The sequence below is a fragment of the Macaca nemestrina genome, chromosome 12, assembly GCF_043159975.1.
Source record: "Macaca nemestrina isolate mMacNem1 chromosome 12, mMacNem.hap1, whole genome shotgun sequence".
In the NCBI taxonomy this organism is placed as follows: Eukaryota; Metazoa; Chordata; class Mammalia; order Primates; family Cercopithecidae; genus Macaca; species Macaca nemestrina.
Genome location: NC_092136.1, coordinates 111,383,099 through 111,401,954, shown reverse-complemented (window position 1 = coordinate 111,401,954; position 18,856 = coordinate 111,383,099). Strand labels below are relative to the sequence as shown.

At 37.4% G+C, this 18,856-nt stretch overlaps 1 protein-coding gene across 8 annotated transcripts in view; it reads left to right on the top strand.

The window, feature by feature from the left end:
* LOC105493625 (BTG anti-proliferation factor 4) overlaps positions 1-15,315 on the top strand; it is a 113,195-nt gene extending 97,880 nt beyond the window's left edge. For 6 of the 8 annotated variants that reach the window (XM_071075961.1, XM_011761433.2, XM_071075962.1 and 3 more), the window contains 5 exons: positions 1,639-1,722; positions 11,001-11,199; positions 11,671-11,808; positions 12,398-12,596; positions 14,817-15,315. In XM_071075961.1, the coding sequence (XP_070932062.1) occupies positions 11,027-11,199; positions 11,671-11,808; positions 12,398-12,596; positions 14,817-14,996 (690 nt within the window). In that variant the 5' untranslated portion in view covers positions 1,639-1,722; positions 11,001-11,026 and the 3' untranslated portion in view covers positions 14,997-15,315. Of the gene's footprint in view, positions 1-1,638; positions 1,723-8,994; positions 9,013-11,000; positions 11,200-11,670; positions 11,809-12,397; positions 12,597-14,816 lie in introns of those variants that run through there. The other 2 variants (XM_011761437.3, XM_071075964.1) reach the window with 2 other exon arrangements.
* Positions 15,316-18,856: the final 3,541 nt, after the last annotated feature.

Sequence of the window (18,856 nt, the reverse complement as noted above, 5' to 3'; positions counted from 1 at the left end):
TTGTAGAGATGGGGTTTCACTGTGTTGGCCAGGCTGGTCTCGAACTCCTGACCTCAGGTGATCCACCCCACCCCCCCCACCAGAACTTGGCCTCTCACAGTGCTAGGATTACAGGAGTGAGCCACTGCACCCGGCCTAAACCTGTTTTTATATTACTTGTAGGAAATATAAAACCATATCTTGGTTTATAGACCAATAAATGTCAGATTATTAACCTTCATGATAGTATACCTAGAAACTAGTTTATATGTTGAAGCAAGACTAAATTGAAGTCAATTCAGTGCCTTTGAAGAACTAAAAATCATTGAATCTATTTATGGGAGGAGATTTTCTTTTGAGCTAAAATGAACTGCCAGCAGTTTTTATAATTCCATATTTCTAGTTCCATTTTATTGTACTCTCATTAGTAAGAGTGCACCAGATTCTTAATTAGCTTCTTGCTTATATTTATTGATTAATCAATACTGTTGCTTTCAGTATAAAATGTTAATTTATCTTTCAGGTAAATCATAAGCAGTCTAACAAAATAGTCTTTATAGTTAAAGTTGCCAAAGCTCTTAGTTATGGCTTCAGTAGGAGCAGTTTGCATATTTTCCATCTTTAGAGAACAATCTCTAGGGATTTATGTGGTCTACTTGGTAAGATGGACAATGTGTGTATATATAGATAATTAATATGTTAATTATATTAGTATGTAATATGAATATATCTTAATATTAATATAACTTATAGTAATAGATTAAGAACACATGTTTGTGTTACATATTCTATTTATATTATATATAATTGTTTAGTATGAAGATGGTTATATGAAAAAGTGCTTCAGGAATCCTGATGACTAATACAAACTTCATTGTTGCCAACATTTAGGAAAAAGGAAAAGGAAAATTATCAAAGGTTAGGACACAGAGAAGTCTCTATGGAAAAGATGAGATTGAACTGAGCCTAGAAGCAAAAATACTAGAGATGAAGAGGGAATGTTTTGGTAGCAGGAGCGATTTGTGAAGGAAAAACACAAGCAAATTTATGGAGATTGTAATGTATGAGGCCAATTGGAAAAGCAATGAGTGTGTTCCCATTGGGGAAACAAGATTAAAGAGGACTTTAACATTTAAAGTCCTCCATGATCCTACTTACCTGCCTACTCATACATTTCTATGAAGTTCACAAAAAAAAAAAAAAAAAAAAAAAGCCCAGGGAGTTTCAATTTCATTATTCGGCTCAAGGAGCCCCAGATGCATAAAATGTGTTGTTTTACAAGGATTCATAAAGTAGCATAGATTAGAAGAGGGACAGACAGAGGAGACTGAAAGACCATTTACGAGGTTAGTAAATTTCAGTATGAGGTGATGTAGAAAATACGGGATGAAGAGAGAAACTTTGCGAAGGAAACTTTGCATAACTTGGTTGGTAACTGGTTCAAGTGAACAAACAGAATAAGATTAACTTCCAGACTTCGATGACAAGTAGAGGTGTTGAGGGGGAAATCTAGTCAGAGAATAATTGTGATTTTAGGTGTAGGCATGTTTAGTTTTAGGTCATGGAAGAATATTGTGGTGGAGTTAGATATGTGGAGTTAGAACCCTGGCAGGAGACCAGAACTGAAAAGAGACTGAAGCTCTTTTATCCTCTTGATAGTTGAAGTCACGAGGAGTTCTCCAAGAAAGGTCTGCTGGCTGATTCTTCGTTGACCTACCAGTCCCTGCTATCAAGGACGCCAGAGTAAGTGATGACAGCAATATATTAATCTCGAATAGAGAATAGAATGAGGAAAACAGAAGGCTCAGGATCAAATCTGAGAGGATCCCTCTCCTCTTCAGGGGCTGACAGGAAGAAGTAAATCTTGGGAAGGGTTAGCCCACAGGAAACGGAAGAGAGGACTCTCACAAAAACCAAGCTGTTTTAAAATTCATACACTTAGGAATTCAAGAGAATCTGCTGCATTGGCACCACCAAGGTTTGGTTTGGTCAGTAAAGAATTAGCCATAGGTAGCAGATGATTGGATTGGCTCTACCAGATTTTTTTTGTCCAGGGCTTTATTCATTGAGTTAATGAAGGATCAATGATCTTCTCTAGGTTAGAACTAAAGAGATGAACTTTCCTGGCCTTGTCCCAGTACTGATTGGCCTCTGTCATCTCTCTTAAAAATAAAAACCAAAAAAACCCAAAAACAAACAAACAAACAAAAAAACCAAGCAACCAACAAACAAAAACCCTCACACAGATTTTCAGGTTTATAAAAGTAATTTTAAGGTTTCAGTAAGCTAGTTAGTGGTCTGAATGCACAGTTGAAGAAAGTTAATATACTTTCTCCTTCTTAAGAGCTCTAGGGTGTATTCTGTAACTCTATTAAGCCACAAGGAGAAAATGGACTGATTATCCTGTTAATTAATTGATTTACAAGAATGAAAATACTTTATGCCATCCTCTTAGACATCACTCTGTGTCTACTTACTCTTGTTTTTATTTCCACTGTCCTTATTTGGCACTTAAGCCTTTTTTTTTTTTTTTTTTTAAGTGGGAAACTTATATTTAGTTGAAAAATTTACATAATCCTCATTTGTTATCTTTATTTCCTCTATATTCATAGAATATATCTCAAGGATTTTATCATGCTTACATGTAGTAAAGTTCACATTGTCCTTCCTGCTCTTAGCTCCTTTACAGTTTGTTGAAATATCAAGCTCAAATTCTACTTCCTAGGTAAAATCTTCCCTAGTACCTTTAGTTCTTCCTGATCCTTTCTCTTCTGTAATACCTTTGGCACTTAATATAGTCACTCTAAAATTAGTATGTTCCATTAGTAAGAGAGTATTATTCTCTTATATTCTAATTGCATTTTGAATTCAGCATTTTACTATAACGGTATAGAGTGCTGATACATATACACGTTTATTATATTAGTATAGAGTGTTGTACATAGGAACATTTTCTTACACTCTGAATTATTTTTAGTAAGTTATCTTGGTTTCTTTTTTTTAAGGGGTACATATTCTTGTTTGGTACATGGGTATTACATGCATAATATTGGGCATTGGGCTTCTGCTGTACTCATCACCCCAATATTAGGCATTATATCCAGTAGGTAATTTTTCAACCGTCCCCTTTGGACTCCCCAGAGTCTATTTTCTCTATCTTCATTTCTACATGTACCATTTGTTTAGCTCCCACTTACAAGTGAGAATATGTAATATTTTATTTTCTGCTTCTGGGTTAGTTCACTTGGGGTAATGGCCTCCAGCTCCATCCATGTGGCTGCAAAGGACATGATTTCATTCTTTTTTTATGATTATGTAGCATTCCATGCTGTATATACACACTATATTTTCTTTATCCAATCGACAGTTGGTAGACATTTAGGTGGATTCCATGACTTTGCTCTAATTGTAAATGGTGCTGCAATAAATACACAAGTACAGGTATCTTTTTAATATAATGATTTCTTTTCCTTTGGGTAGATACCCAGTAGTGGGATCGCTGGGTCCAATGATAGTTCTATTTTCAGTTCTTTGAGATATCTCTATACTGTTTTCCATAGAGGTTGAATCAATTTACATTCCCACCAACAGTGTGTGAGTATTCCCTTTTCTCTGCATACACATCAACATCTGTTGCTTTTTGACTTTTTAATAAAAGCCATTCTGACTGGAGTGAGATGGTATCTCAATGTGGTTTTAATTTGCATTTCTCTGATGATTAATGATGTTGAGCATTTTTTCATATATTTGTTAGCTGTTTGTATTTCTTCTTTTGAGAAATACCTGTTCATGTTCTTTGCCCCGTTTTCAATTGGTTTGTTTTTTGTTTGATGAGTTGTTTGAATTTCCTGTAGATTCTGAATACTAATTCTTTGTTGGAGGTATAATTTGTAAATATTTTCTTCCATTCTGTGGGTTGTGTTTTTATCCTATTGATTATTTGTTTTGCTGTGCAGAAACTTTTGGTTTATGTCCTATTTCCCTATCTTCATTTTTATTGCATTTGTGTTTGGAATCTTCATCATGAATTATTTGCCTAAGCCAATGTCCATAAGGGTTTTTCCTAGGTTTTCTTTTAGGATTTTTATAGTTTTGGTTTTTATAGTTTTACATTTATGTCTTTAATCCATCTACAGTTAATTTTGTATACATTAAGAGATGGGGATTTAGTTTCAGTCTTCTGCATATGGCTAGCCAGTTTTTCCAGCATCATTTATTGAATAGGATGTCTATTTCCCATTGTTTATTTTTGTTGACTTTAATTGAAGATCAATTGGTTGTATATATGTAGCTTTGTTTCTAAGTTAGAGAACCCCATACTGTACCATTAATCTCTGGGTCTATTTTTGTACCAGCACCATGCTATTTTAGTTACTATAGCCTTTTAGTATAATTTGAAGTCAGGCAATATAATGCCTTTGACTTTGTTCTTGTCGCTTGGGAGTTCCTTGGCTATTTGGGCTTTTTTTGGTTGTTCCATATGAACCTTAGAATTGTTTTTCCTAATTCTTTGAAAAATAAGGTTGGTAATTTGATAGGGATTGCACTGAATCTGTAGATTGCTTGGGTAATATTGTTATTTTAACCATATTAATTCTTCCAGTTCATGAGCATGGAATGTTTTTCCATTTATTTGTATCATCTGCAATTTCTTTCATCAGTGTTTTGTAGTTCTCCTTGTAGAGATCTTTCACCTCCTTGGTTAAATGTATTCCGAGGTATTTTGCTCTTTTTTGTGGCTATCCTAAGTGGGATTGGATTCTTAATTTGGTTCTCAGCTTCAATGTTACTGTTTGTAGAAATGCTGCTGGTTTTTGTACATTGATTTTGTATCCTGAGACTTTACTGAAGTTGTTAATCAGGTCAAGGAGTCTTCTAGAGGAGTCTTTAGGGTTTTCTAGGTATACAATCATATTGTCAGTGAACAGATAATTTGACTTCTACTTTTCCAATTCAGATGCCTTTTATTTTTTTCTCTTGCCTGATAGCTCTGGCCAGGACTTCCAGTACTATGTTGAATAGGAGTTATCAGGTTTCTAACTTGAAACGTTATATATATGCATGTATTTTTTGTGGTCTTTCAAATAATGCCACTTACATTGTGAATGCTCAATAATCTAAATAGAAAATACAAATTGGAAGAAGCTTGTGGCAGATAAAACACTTGCATAGTATTATAGGTAAAGGAATTTTACTTTGATCAGGCTACACAAAAATTAATTTCTTTTGAGTTCAAATCAACATTGTATGGCTGTAGAATTTTATTAGATAATGTTTTGGGAAATGCAATTTTGTTTCAGCAATTAATGTAACTTCCTTTTATGTGGCTTGACCATAGTGGAACTGAGTTTATGTGTGGGTTACAGAATCAGTTCATTGTTTTATAAAATAGTGCTACTTGCTTGCTGTTGTTAAAAAAATACTTTCTGTCAGAAGTAGACTTTTGCTAAAACTTCTATACCTTTCCCCTCTTTGGCAATAACATGTATTTGTGAATGAATGGGTGAGCCTAGGGATATAACTTGTAGTTTAAGGAGGGAAGTTAAAGAAATGAAATGGGGTTATGATAAGACTGGTTATTACATCACAAGTTCAGCAAATTTAATATTCAATTCAGATGATATTTTAAAACTTCTTTGTCTATTTTTAAACTTTTATAAGCATAAATATTTTCATTTTATAAGTGAAGTTTAGCTAAAACCAAGAAGACAAATGTAGAACCAGATTTTTGAGTTTTACCTTCATCAATGAACTTTGGGGCTTCACTATTCCTTAGCCATCAAGTTGAATTTCCTCATTTTAAAATGAACAATGCAATTCTAGAAACTATTACTTGTACAAGGTCATGTCAGTCATATTCATATTTTATACCATTTGATTCTCTGTTACAGGCATAATAGGAAGTAAAATATGTCTATGCTGCTTCATCGCCTTTCTGTTCTCCAAATGGCCAGAACCTCTTATTTCTTGTTTTCTGTGGTTCTTCACCCAGACATAATCCCCTCACCCAAACAGAACACCATCCTGTTGCTCTACTATGGATAGCTCATTGGACATTTTCAAAAAGAAATCCTTGAGGCCGGGCGCGGTGGTTCAAGCCTGTAATCCCAGCACTTTGGGAGGCCGAGACGGGCGGATCACGAGGTCAGGAGATGGAGACCAACCTGGCTAACACGGTGAAACCCTGTCTCTACTAAAAAAATACAAAAAATTAGCCGGGCGTGGTGGCAGGCGCCTGTAGTCCCAGTCACTTAGGAGGCTGAGGCAGGAGAATGGCGTAAACCTGGGAGGCAGAGGTTGCAGTGAGCTGAGATCCGGCCATTGCACTCCAGCCCGGGTGACAGAGCAAGACTCCATCTCAAAAAAAAAAAAAAAAAAAAAAAAAAGAAATCCTTGAAAGACAAGGTTTTAAGCAAGGGAATAAATGTCTTATAATGAGAATTTTAGACATGACAGAAGGATAGTGGGAGAGTTGTCAAATTTCAGCAGTAATTTTCTCTTCTACTTAGCTCTGGGATTGGCTTAGGCCAGACCAGGTTGGTTTTTCTGCTAAATTCTAACATCTTGTCAGTGGACATTACTACTTGGGTATTTAATTGCCGTTGAAAGCTCAGTATACCTCAATCTGAATGAATCACCATTTGTTTTATACTGACTCTTCCACTGAACTTCTTTCTTTCAATGATAACATTAATCTCTTGGTTACTAGTGTTTGAAACTTGGAGTAAATTTTGAGTATTTCATTTCCCAAACTTTACATCCAAGTCATCACTTGTGTATATATTTGATTTCCCTCTCTAGATAATAAGCCTCTTGAAAGGAAAGTTGAATTTTGATTTTACCCCCAGCCCCACTAATAGTGTCTGTGAAGTAGGTGGTCAGTAAATAGTCACTGAGTGTTAATTAAAACAGAAGGTGTAGTTGTCATCAATGTAAAGGAGGTGATTTAAATAACGTGTTTCAAGTCATAAACAAGTAACCGAAGGAAATCTTCTGTGATGTTTACTTTTTATTTGATTGTTCTTTCCTGAAATCTAAGTACATTGTTATTCTACCGTTCTATTCATAACTTGCAAGGCCTGCCTGGGCCTGTTGCAGAAAATAATGCTAGGAGAGGGTTCAAAACCACATTCATGTACTTCACCAACTCAAAGTGCAAGGAAACGGTTTGTCAATGGGAAGATGAAATCATGAAAGAATTATAAAAACACCTGGCACCATTCTATTATTGTAAATGCAAACTAGCCATTTGAAAAGAAAAAAATTTTGTGTTAATGCATCTGTTGCCTTTAGTTCAGAAGCAAAATTTCAGCAGCATACAAGGAGTTACCCTAATTTTCAGCTTTGTCCCTTCTAACACAAATTTTAAAAAATAATCTTTGCAAAATTTACCCCAGCAAATGGCTAGAAAATATGAGAATAAATTATGCAAATTTGTCCTAATAATCTGTTAAACTTAAGGCATTATTAAGCAATCAAAAGTGTAAAATAAGTTTAAAATCTTCTTCACAGCTAAGGCGGTATCTATCTTAATGATTTCCACTTTTGCTGCACATTAGAATCGCTTGGGGAACTTTAAAAAATCCTGATGTGTAGGTTGCACTCTATACCAATTAAGTCAGAATGTCTTGACCCGGCGTAGCGGTTCACACCTGTGAATCCTAGCACTTTGAGAGGCCAAGGCAGGAGGGTTCCTTGAGCCCAGGAGTTCAAGACCAGCCTAGGCAACATAGGGAGACCCCATCTCTATCGGAAAAAAAAAAATGTCTGGGTAAGGGATAGGAGGCAGACATCAGTATTTTTAAAAGATCTTCAGGTGATTCCAAGGTGCAACAGTTTGGGCACCCCAGCCACCGAGGAAGAGGAATGAGAACTATGTCATGGACAGTTGAAACAAACAAGAGACTATGGAGTTGGAAAATTATTAAGGTCCTACTTTCATGTTTGTTTATTTTAATATGTTCTGGGTACACAGTAGATATTTAAATATGTACTGAATTGAATTAAATTAATCTTAATTAAATCTTAAATCATATTCTTAGATATCAAGATGCTCAGCCATCCATTTCACAGTCCTTTTAAACAAGTTTTAAAAATTGATATATAATAGTTGTATGTATTTTGGGGGTACATGTAATATTTTATTACTTGTATATAATGTATAATTATCAAATAAGGTAATTGGGATATCCATTACCTCAAACATTTATCTTTTCTTTGTGTTGAGAACATTACAAATCTTCTAGCTATTTTGAAATATACAATTGTTACCTATAATTTGTCTACTATACTAGAATACTAGAACTAATTTCTTCTATTTTTGTATCCTTAACCAACTTTGATAATCCTCATACTTACATTTCTTATACCTCTCAAGCATCAAAGACATTACAATAACCAGCATACTACCTAATATATGTATTTCATCTCAGTTCATCACTAGTGAAAGGTTTTTTAATTTTTTTGAGACAGGGTCTTTGCTCTGTTGCCCAGGCTGGAGTGCAGTGACACAATCATAGCTCATAGCTTACGGCAGCCTCAAACTCCTGGGCTCAAGTGATCTTCCCACCTCAGCCTTCGAGTAGCTACGGCTACAGACACATGCCACACCAAGCTGACTTTTAAAATTTTTGTAGAGACAGGGGTCTTACTGAGTTGCCCAGGCCGACCTCAAACCCCTGACCTCAAGTGATCCTTTCGCCTGGGCCCAACGTGTTTGCATTACAGGCATGAGGCTCTCTGCCCAGCTCAAGAACAAGTGCTCTAATGTTATCTATTACAATCTTAACTACAATCTTATGAGATCGCTATTGTATCTCCCATTTCACAGGCAGAAAATTAAGTTGCCCAAGGTTACACAGATGGTGAGTCCTAAATTTGCAATTCACACCCAAATCTATCCGATCTAAATGCCCATATTTTTAAACTTTGTATTGTGCAGGAATGGAAAGATATGACAAAATGATAGCATTAGTGAAAAAGAGTACTTGCAAGTTCAATATGAGTCCGTGGTGTGATGTCACTGCCAACAAGGTAAAAGCCACCTGAGGTTGTGTTCTGGAATACAGTATTCAGAGGGAGGGAAGCAACAGCCCCGTGCTAGTCTTTAGGGGTGGAGCACACCTGGAGCATTGTGTGCAAGTCTGAGCCCCACGCTGGAAAAAAGGGGATTACTCACACACCTGACACTCACTGTGATGTGAGTACCCAGCATGGTGAGTGAGTCTATAGGAAAAACTGTCAAAAAGCTGAGACTATTTAGGCTCCACAAAGAGAAGGCGGAGGGAGGCTGAGTAGCTAGTATTTGAAATGTCATCATGTGGTGGAACATTAGACACAATTGGTGTAGTTCCAGAAGGAAAAACTAGGCTGCACATACAGGAAAATTGGAGGTAGATTCGCCTCCACACAGAAAGGAAGGTCTGGCTGTTATTTGGAGCTTTTTAGAAATGAAATGGACTTCTTTGTGAGACAGTGAATTCCTTTTCGCTAATGAAGAAAGTGAATGATCACTAATCCTGAGCGTTAAAGACTTAATGTATGTCAGGTGTGATGCTTCTCAACGCTTAGTGGGTATTAGAATCACCTGGGGGAACTTGCTAAATACTGATTGCCAGGCCTTACCTTGAGAAGCGTTGCTTCAGTGGATCTGAAATAAGGTGGGAGAATGTGAATTTTTAAATTTAATTTTAATTTTTTTTTTGAGACGGAGTCTTGCTCTGTCACCCAGTCTAGTGCAGTGGTGTGATCTTGGCTTACTGCATCCTCCGCCTCCCGGGTTCAAGCAATTATCCTGCCTCAGCCTCCTGAGTAGATGGGACTACAGGTACATGCCACCACGCCTGGATAATTTTTGTATTTTTAGTAGAGACGGGGTTTCACCATGTTGGCCAGGCTGATCTCTAACTCCTGACTTCAGGTGATCCACCTTCCTCGGCCTTCCAAAGTGCTGGGATTATAGGTATGAGCCACAGTACCCGGCCAAGAATCTGAATTTTTAACAAGAAACACAGTGAGTCCAGATCACATGGTCACTGACCCCCACCCTCTGAGAACTGGTGAGGTTAGATAAACTCAGATCTCTTCTACTTATCCTACAAATAAACCCTTTAGTAAAAAAGAGTGTCGTCAACATAACAGCTGCTCAAAGTTGTCTTAACAAGTTTTGTAAGAAATCTAAGGCAAAATTCTTTAATATGTTGACAGCTAAGTTAGAGATGACATCATTGGAATGTGCGATATTAGGATACAGAAGAACGCTTGATTCTCTGTGTTATAAAAGATAAGATTATAATAGCAAAATAGAAAATATAGATCCAGTTTGAAAATACTTCAAATAGAGAACCCACTCCACTTATGCCAAGGAGCAATTGGATGGAGACCAGATTGGCATATGAAAAACTATATTATTATCTCAATAGGCAGCACCTGTGTAAGGTGAAGCACCCATCAGCCTTTAGGGCCCAGGCTTATATAAACTTCAGCCTCAAACTCACGAACAGGTGTGGGTGAGAGTTGGAAACATAAGGGATGGTGCAGTTGGTCTTTTAACTCTTATCCACTTTTCTTGGGGGCTAAAGGGCTTTTGTTGGCAAGTATAATGTGTTTGATTATTCTTAAAGCATGCAACTTGTGAGGCACATTTTGGAATTACTCTCTCCTGAAATATTTTGCTCTTTGTTAATATATCTTTAAAACATGATGCTTGAGGTAATTACTATCCCATACCAGGATCGTTTTTAAGTTGCACAGTGATGTTTCAGTTATTACTTAAATACTTTAAAATTTTAAAGATTTTTTTTCCTTTGAAAACCTTTAAAACTGGGCTATTTGAGGAACTGCTGTTCTTGGCTGTTATGTTAATTGATAGTGTTCATGTACTTACCTAGTTTACTAAGGACTTCTTTCTAGCAAATTATCTCGGTTTTAAATTTAAGGTATGTAAAATTTCCAAATGGCAATTAAGTATTGATATTAAGTTAAACATTTCTTTCTATTTCTTCTTCCTTTTAATGATTCAGACCTCCTTATCTATTTTTCTTGAATCATGAGAGATGAAATTGCAACAACAGTTTTCTTTGTCACAAGATTGGTGAAAAAACATGATAAACTAAGTAAACAGCAAATAGAAGACTTTGCAGAAAAGCTGATGACGATCTTGTTTGAAACATACAGAAGTCACTGGCACTCTGATTGCCCTTCTAAAGGGCAAGCCTTCAGGTGAGAGCTAGTATGTGGGATGGCAAAGGGAAGCAATCACCAAACAACAGCCAGCTCCTAGGAAAATGGAGTGATCTTGTTTTCAGCATTTAAGTAACGAAAGTTTTATGGGTTCATTTGTTTGAACGTGGAATTGAAAGGAGGAGACATAGTAGATGACACTTTGGCTGGAAACAACAGAGCAAAGCCCCTTACGTGAGGTAGATTAAACAATTTTTAATTTGTGTTTGCCATGAACGATAAGCTGTGAATAGCCGGTAAACTAATTTTGTGACTTAGTGATGCAACATACATTCTGAGCCACTGTATCAAAAGTTGATGTCTTACTTGTAAGAGTGGAGAGTGGAGGAGGCTGAGGGGAAGGTGGGGGTGAGATGGGAGCTATGTGTATTGGAACGGTATGTGCATAATGTGATTCTCCTGCTAAAGTGCCTGTCATCATGTCTTCATCTCCCTTCATTTTTTTAAAAGGTGCATCAGGATAAACAACAATCAGAATAAAGATCCCATTCTAGAAAGGGCATGTGTGGAGAGTAATGTGGATTTTTCTCACCTGGGACTTCCGAAGGAGATGACCATATGGGTAGATCCCTTTGAAGTGTGCTGTAGGTGAGTAATCTCATAGTTTGTGTGCTGTGTGATACCTAGAAACCTTAGGTTAGACAACTTTACATAAGTTCATGAAAGATGATGCACCAAAGCCTTGAGTTAGCAGCAGGGACACTTCTTGGTTAAGATTTTAGATGCAAACTTCTGTTAGACAATGCAGACTTCTATTCAAAGTGGGTGAGGTGGAAAGCACAATGATTTTGCAAAATATTTGAAATGTGGCTTTAATCACTACACCTTATTACAAACTATAGATTGGTAACGGTATCTATTACAAACTGTAGGTTGATAACAGATAAGTATTATAGGCAATATCAGAAAGGAAGTAGAGTTATCTATCATGGGACAATTCAGTTCATTAACTGAATCAAAAGAAACTAGTCTTTGTTTTTTTTCTGAACAATTAACCAAAATAACTCTTATAGAATATCCTCATAACAGTGTAGTAGGTGAAGGTCATAATGTCCTTCAATTTTTTAAGGCAATCTCTTTTAAAATAAGTTAGCATATTGTCTCCTGGAAAGATTAGAGACAAAACTTGTAGGAAGTTGAATCCCTAATTAGTACTTAAATTTCTTTTCCTACTTAGGTATGGTGAGAAAAACCATCCATTTACAGTTGCTTCTTTTAAAGGCAGATGGGAGGAATGGGAACTATATCAGCAAATCAGTTATGCAGTTAGTAGAGCCTCATCAGACGATTCCTCTGGCCCTTCCTGCGATGAAGAAAGTTGTAGCAAGGAACCTCGCGTCATTCCTAAAGTCAGCAATCCAAAGAGTATTTATCAGGTCAAGTGTGTTCCAGTTCTTTTCTATACGTTTTTCTATCTGATTCTAAAAAAAATGCACTCATTATGAAAACAAAGAAGCAAAAAAAACATGGAAAGAACAAAACTGTAGATTTTTAAAAGCCAGAATCTTAATATTTTGGCAAAACTTTTTCTGTCTTCTTCACTGCACAATGTATTCCCTACTCTTGGCTGAGCTTTTGGGATCTACATATCTACATAATCTTTTGTTGTCCTATTTCTTCATACAGTATTTGAAGACACACAGGTTTCCTTCCACTTAAATTCCTACAGAATCAAAGATTAAGATTAGTGGGCTTTGTTTTTTTTTTTTTTGGTCAATTGAAAATACCATGGCATTTATACAAAATTTGGATTTAGGAAAGGTCAAAGGCCTATACATTGTGCTACTAGAGCAGTTTTTCTCAACTAATTTTTTCTTCTTTTTTAAACCATAACCCATTGAAAGATATGCATATTTACATTTAAAAAGTTTCCTGAAACAGTGTTTATCTTTACCAGGAGCAATGCTCCCAGTACTTCCAATTAAATTCATTTGATTTCAAGCATCTAAATTGATTTCATGACACACAATTTGAAAAACACTGAACTAGAGAGAATTTGTTAACACTTTATGTATATATTTGTTTGTATGTTCTCTTAATCACCTATGTATTAAATGTTAAAGCAATTAAAATTTTAATATTCATTTGCCTCCCTTGTAACTGATTATTGGCAGAATTCTAGACTGTTTCCACATGGTTGTAATATTTTTTAAAAAGCTGATAACTCGTATGGTGATGACTGAATTTTAGGTTGTTTCTTGAGGTTTGATTCTCAAGCACAGAACTACTGGGTCACCGAGTATGAACATTTTACTGGTTTTTAATGTGCAGCCGAAACACCATATAGAAAGTTGTATTTATTTGTAGTGTCAGCAGCTGTATGTAAAAGTGCCTGCTCTGCCTTTTTTTTCTGGTATTGGCTATTCTCATTTAAAAAAACAGATAATTTGATTAACATGATATGCATACGTAATACAGTATTAGTGAAATTAAACATTAAAAAATTCCGTGTGCCCAAATGTTTTAGCACCTACTGTCTTACAAATTTTCTGTTATTCACCCATTCATTATTTGAAGTTCTAATGTATTATTATAGGTTCTTTATATGCCGGAATGATTTTAACCCCTTGTCGTATTTCTGGCAAATGTTTTGTCCCTAGTTTTTTTTTTTTTTTTTTTTTTTTTTTTTTTTTTTTTTTTGAGACGGAGTCTTGCTCTGTCGCCGAGACTGGAGTGCAGTGGCCGGATCTCAGCTCACTGCAAGCTCCGCCTCCCGGGTTTACGCCATTCTCCTGCCTCAGCCTCCCGAGTAGCTGGGACTACAGGCGCCCGCCACCTCGCCCGGCTATTTTTTTGTATTTTTTACTAGAGATGGGGTTTCACCGGGTTAGCCAGGATGGTCTCGATCTCCTGACCTCGTGATCCGCCCGTCTCGGCCTCCCAAAGTGCTGGGATTACAGGCTTGAGCCACCGCGCCCGGCCTAGTTTTTTAAACTATGTGTGTCATTGATAGTTTCTTGGAAACAGTGACTTTAAAATGATGTATGACAAAGCTATTTTTTTCCTCAGTGTTATAACCAAACTATGTTATTCAAAGTCCTGCTGTATGTCATTTAGCTTAAAATTAGATTCCAAGAACCTATCGAGGTTGTTGAGTGAGGATTTATGGTATTTGCCTTAATTCTATTTTTATTTTTAGAAAGGTGTTTCATTTGGGGATCAGACCTGTAATCAGCTCTATCCTTTTACAGCAATGTCTTTTCAAAGTGTGATCTGTAAAACATCTGTATCAGTCATCTAAGGGGTTTAAAATGAAGATTTCTAGGCTGTGGCCCCAGAGATCATGAACATGCAGTTTTGGATTGGGCTGGCAGGCGTGAGGTAGGGATGGGAGAGGGACAACTCAAGAATAAACATAAACTTGAATAAGCATATTAAAAAGTTTTTAGTTGAGTTAGTTAACTTTTTAAAAAGGTACAGTATAAAGTGACTTATGTTCCTGCCAAGTGCTAGAAAATTTTTCAAAGATGGTTATACACTTTTGATTCTATTTATTTGTGCTCCCTATGCTTTCAAAGTGCTTGACTTTTGAATTATGAGTTCATATTTAGTCCTTACAGCTAGCTTATTAGAGATCTTTATGCTTTTTTTTCCAGGTTGAAAACTTGAAACAGCCCTTTCAATCTTGGCTCCAAATCCCCCGCAAAAAGAATGTGGTGGATGGCCGTGTTGGCCTCCTGGGAAACACTTACCATGGCTCGCAGAAGCACCCTAAGTGTTACAGGCCTTCTATGCACCGGGTGGACAGGTACCACTGGGTCAACATACACCAGTGACGCAGCGACTGGGCACATGGTGGGCGAGATCTCAGAGGAGCGCCTTTATTCTAAAATAAAAATGAATTTAAGGTTGAGAGGCCCATGAAACAAAAAATGACCATATTAGGGACGAGGGTACACAATGGTAAATCCTCTCATACAGATCATGACTGTTCTTAGCTGTACTTTTAATTCTTATTTAATTTTACATGAAGTTTTATGTAACATTAGTGAATGTACCCAGTAAGGTAACAGAATGAAGATATTGACCTGTAATAAGACTCAATGAATTATGAAAAGTAATGGTTTAAATAAACGTACAGTGTTTTTAATGCTTCTTAGTTCAGTTCGTTGCAAGAAACAAACTTTTAAAAGTTTATTTTTTGTAAAGAAGGGGTCTCCCTATGTTGCCCAGGCTGGTCGCAAACTCCTGAGCTCAAGCAATCCTCTTGTCTCAGCCTCCCAAAGTGCTGGGATTACAGGTGTGAGCCACCGTGCCTGGCCACCATTCATTCTTACTCCCCTCACCCTCTACCACTTGCTAGAGGGAAAGTTGATGACTCTGCAGTCCGTGTCTCTACAAATTTGATAGCAGTGAGAATTGTTTTGGCTGCTACTTTTCGATGTTTATGGTATGAGGAAATGCCCGTTAGGCTACTGCTGGTGAATTTTATCTTTGCTAGATTTTATAGATTTTTAAATTAGGGAGGGAGATTCTACAATCCAGCTTCACTCTATTAGCCAAAAATAGTTTGACTCTTCTAAATTCTGTGTCTCTAGTTGTTAGAAAATTCCCAAAACCTTGTTGACTGGACCCATTCCTGCTCATGCTGTTTGTTCCCAGCTGGGTCCTTGCCGTTGTCTGGCAGTTCCTGCTAATCTCCACTTAAGACGTATTGTAGCTGTCTTCTCTATCTCTTTTTACTCTGTCCTCCTGTGCTCTCAGCAGGGGACTTGTTCTTTTTGTTTTCTTCTACTTCAAAATTTTATCCCCCCCTTCTCCTCTCTCATCTCCATTTTAAGACTTTGCTCTTCTCCAGTCGCTTGTATCTTCTCCCTACATCTTGGTTTTCTTGCTGAATTTCTGCTGTTAGGTGGTTCTGGATCCAGGAAGCTGGTAGCACTGGATCAGTCACAGCTTGGTTCTCTTGTGAGTAGACTTGTGCTTTGGGCCAGTGGCTCTGAGTGGATACAAAAAGTTGTGACCTTGAGTCCCAACTCGGGCAGGACATGCCAGCAGTCAAGCTAGTGCTGACAAAGAGGGGGCTTGATTCTAGCCTCATTACTTTGGGTGCAGCTCTTAGTAATCATTTTTCTTTTTTTTTTCTCTATAAATGGATGGTTCATTAGGGCACACAGCAGCATTATTTTTGTGGGACAAACTCACTTATCCTTAATGGCATATGAGGTCAAGTTTCTCTGCTGAAAAATGAGTTTGTCCTCTCTTGAAGAGCTTTCTGCTATAGTATGGGAGTTGTTGTGAACCTCCCCAGATTTTTCTCAAGGTAACCACAACACTAGTTTACTGGCCCCTCAGCAAACCATCCACTGGAGGTGGTTGTGATGTTTGCCAGCCTCCATACGTGTGTGGGTGAATTCTGGTCTCCAGAAAATGGGGCAGAAATAAGACTACTAGCAATGGGTGTAATTATTAGGCTTTAGGATGCTAGCATGTATGTGAATGTACTTTAGTTTAATCCTTAACCATCAAGTTAGAATTTCTGGTAACATTTCATTTTCTCTGCCTCCCTACCTTCTACCCTTGTGCAGGCAATTGTTATTAGTTACCTGTCTGGTCTTGTTCCCCATCCTAAGGTAATCTTTACTCTTCAGTTTAAAATGTTTCAATCAGGAAAATATTCAAATTCTAGAATACGGTTTCTGGTCTTAATGACTTGAGTTCTTGCATGTCTTTTCAGCCTAACCTCGACTCTCCTTTTGGACTCTGTTTTTTATTTTCTTGTTATTTTTTTGTTTCCTTTGAGACAGAGTCTCACTTTGTTGCCCAGGCTGGAGTTCAGTGGTGAGATCTCGGCTCACTGGAACCTCTGCCTCCCGGGTTCAAGTGATTCTCTTGCCTCAGCCTCCAGAGTAGCTGGGACTACAGGCATGCGCCACCATGCCCGGGTAATTTTTGTATTTTTAGTAGAGACGGTGTTTCACCATGTTGGCCAGGTTGGTCTCGAACTCCTGGCCTCAAGCGATCCACCCACCTTGGCCTCCCAAAGTGCTGGGATTACCAGGGACTCTGGTATTTAAGTGTTCTTGATTGGGATACTTCTCACCTTGCCTCATTGTTCTCCCTTCACTCTTGATCTTTGGGTATCACTTGAGATACCATCTCTTCCAGGAAGACTTCCTGATCCCCAAGTCCAGTTTGTCGTCATATGTTAGGGGCTCCTTACAGCATTCTGTCTGCCCCTAGAAGAGCACTTAACTATTGTAATTGTTTCATAGGTATCAATATCCTCCCAATAGACTGAGTTTTCAGAGCACGGCTACCTCATATTCCCATTTAACGTTGGCATATAGCAGTGTTCAGATTTATAGACTGGATGACTTTATTGGTGATTAAACGCTTGCCTAATATATAATCTGATACACAGCATTAAATAATGCTTGTTGGTTGATCATTCTCTCAGCGGAGTAAGAAGTACTGTGTTCTAGGCTTGGCATGGAGAACTAATTGCTGTAAAAATCTGAAGTTGTTTGGTCTTTACATGTACAATTTATTGGACTAAAAAAAGACAAATCAACCATATATAATACTTGCTAGATATAAAGTGCAACATAATATTTGGATATGACAAGAATGAGTGATCTTTCAAGAACCTTTACACAGAGGGTTTTATTAATAAAGTTTCCCTTGTAGTCTGCAAGGTTGGTTTAAAAAATTTTCCAGCCAGCAGAGGTGACACTGTACCCTTGAACCCTATGCTGCTGATGGACACTGCTAGTCAATCACAATGTTCTGATTTGGGTTCAGAGATTGCCTCATAATTCTTGTAGCATAGTACTTGAGATGACCATTATAATTAATTGTTCCAAATTGGTACTCAAGAAGAAACCAATTCCACCATGTGCTAGGGTTTGGCTCAGAGGGAGCCATCTATGAACATTTGAGCCCTGTGTAATCCTTTATAGCCTCTCAGGAGGCTCTGAGCAAATGTGTAGGGGAAAAAATAGAATCAACTATATATTTTTACTGTGATTAAAAGTAGTCAATATACTTGAAAAGCCCCTAAATACATTACTATCATATCTATTAGTATATTTGTATAATAACCAAATTAGATCTTCCTAATCTACATTTTGAAAATTTTCTATGATGAACATGTACCATTTTTCTTTTCTTTTCTTTCTTTTTTGAGATCAGGTCTCACCCTGTCACCTAGGTTGGAGAGCAGTGGTGCAATCTTAGCTCACTGCGGCCTTGACTCCCTGGCTTGAGTGATCCTCTTGCCTCAGCCTCCTGAGTAGCTGGGACTACAGGTGCCTGGCTAATTTTCAATTTTTAGTAGAGAACGAGGTCTCGCTATGTTGCCGAGGCTGGCCTTGAACTCCTGAGCTCAAGGGATCCTCCCGCTTCAGCTTCCCAAAGTGCTGGGATTACAGGCATGAGCCACTGTTCCTGGCCTTCTCTTTTTTAAAAAAAATTTATCTTGAGGTAATTATAAATTCACATGCAGTTGTAAGAAGTAACATAGATCCCATGCATTCTTTCACCTAGTTTTCCCCCTTGGTAACATTTTGCAAAACTTTAGTACAGTATCACAAGCAGATATTGACATTGCTACAGTCAAGATACAGAACACTTCCATCACCACAAGAATTCCTCTTGTTGCCCTTTTATAGTTGCACACACTTCCTCCCTCTCC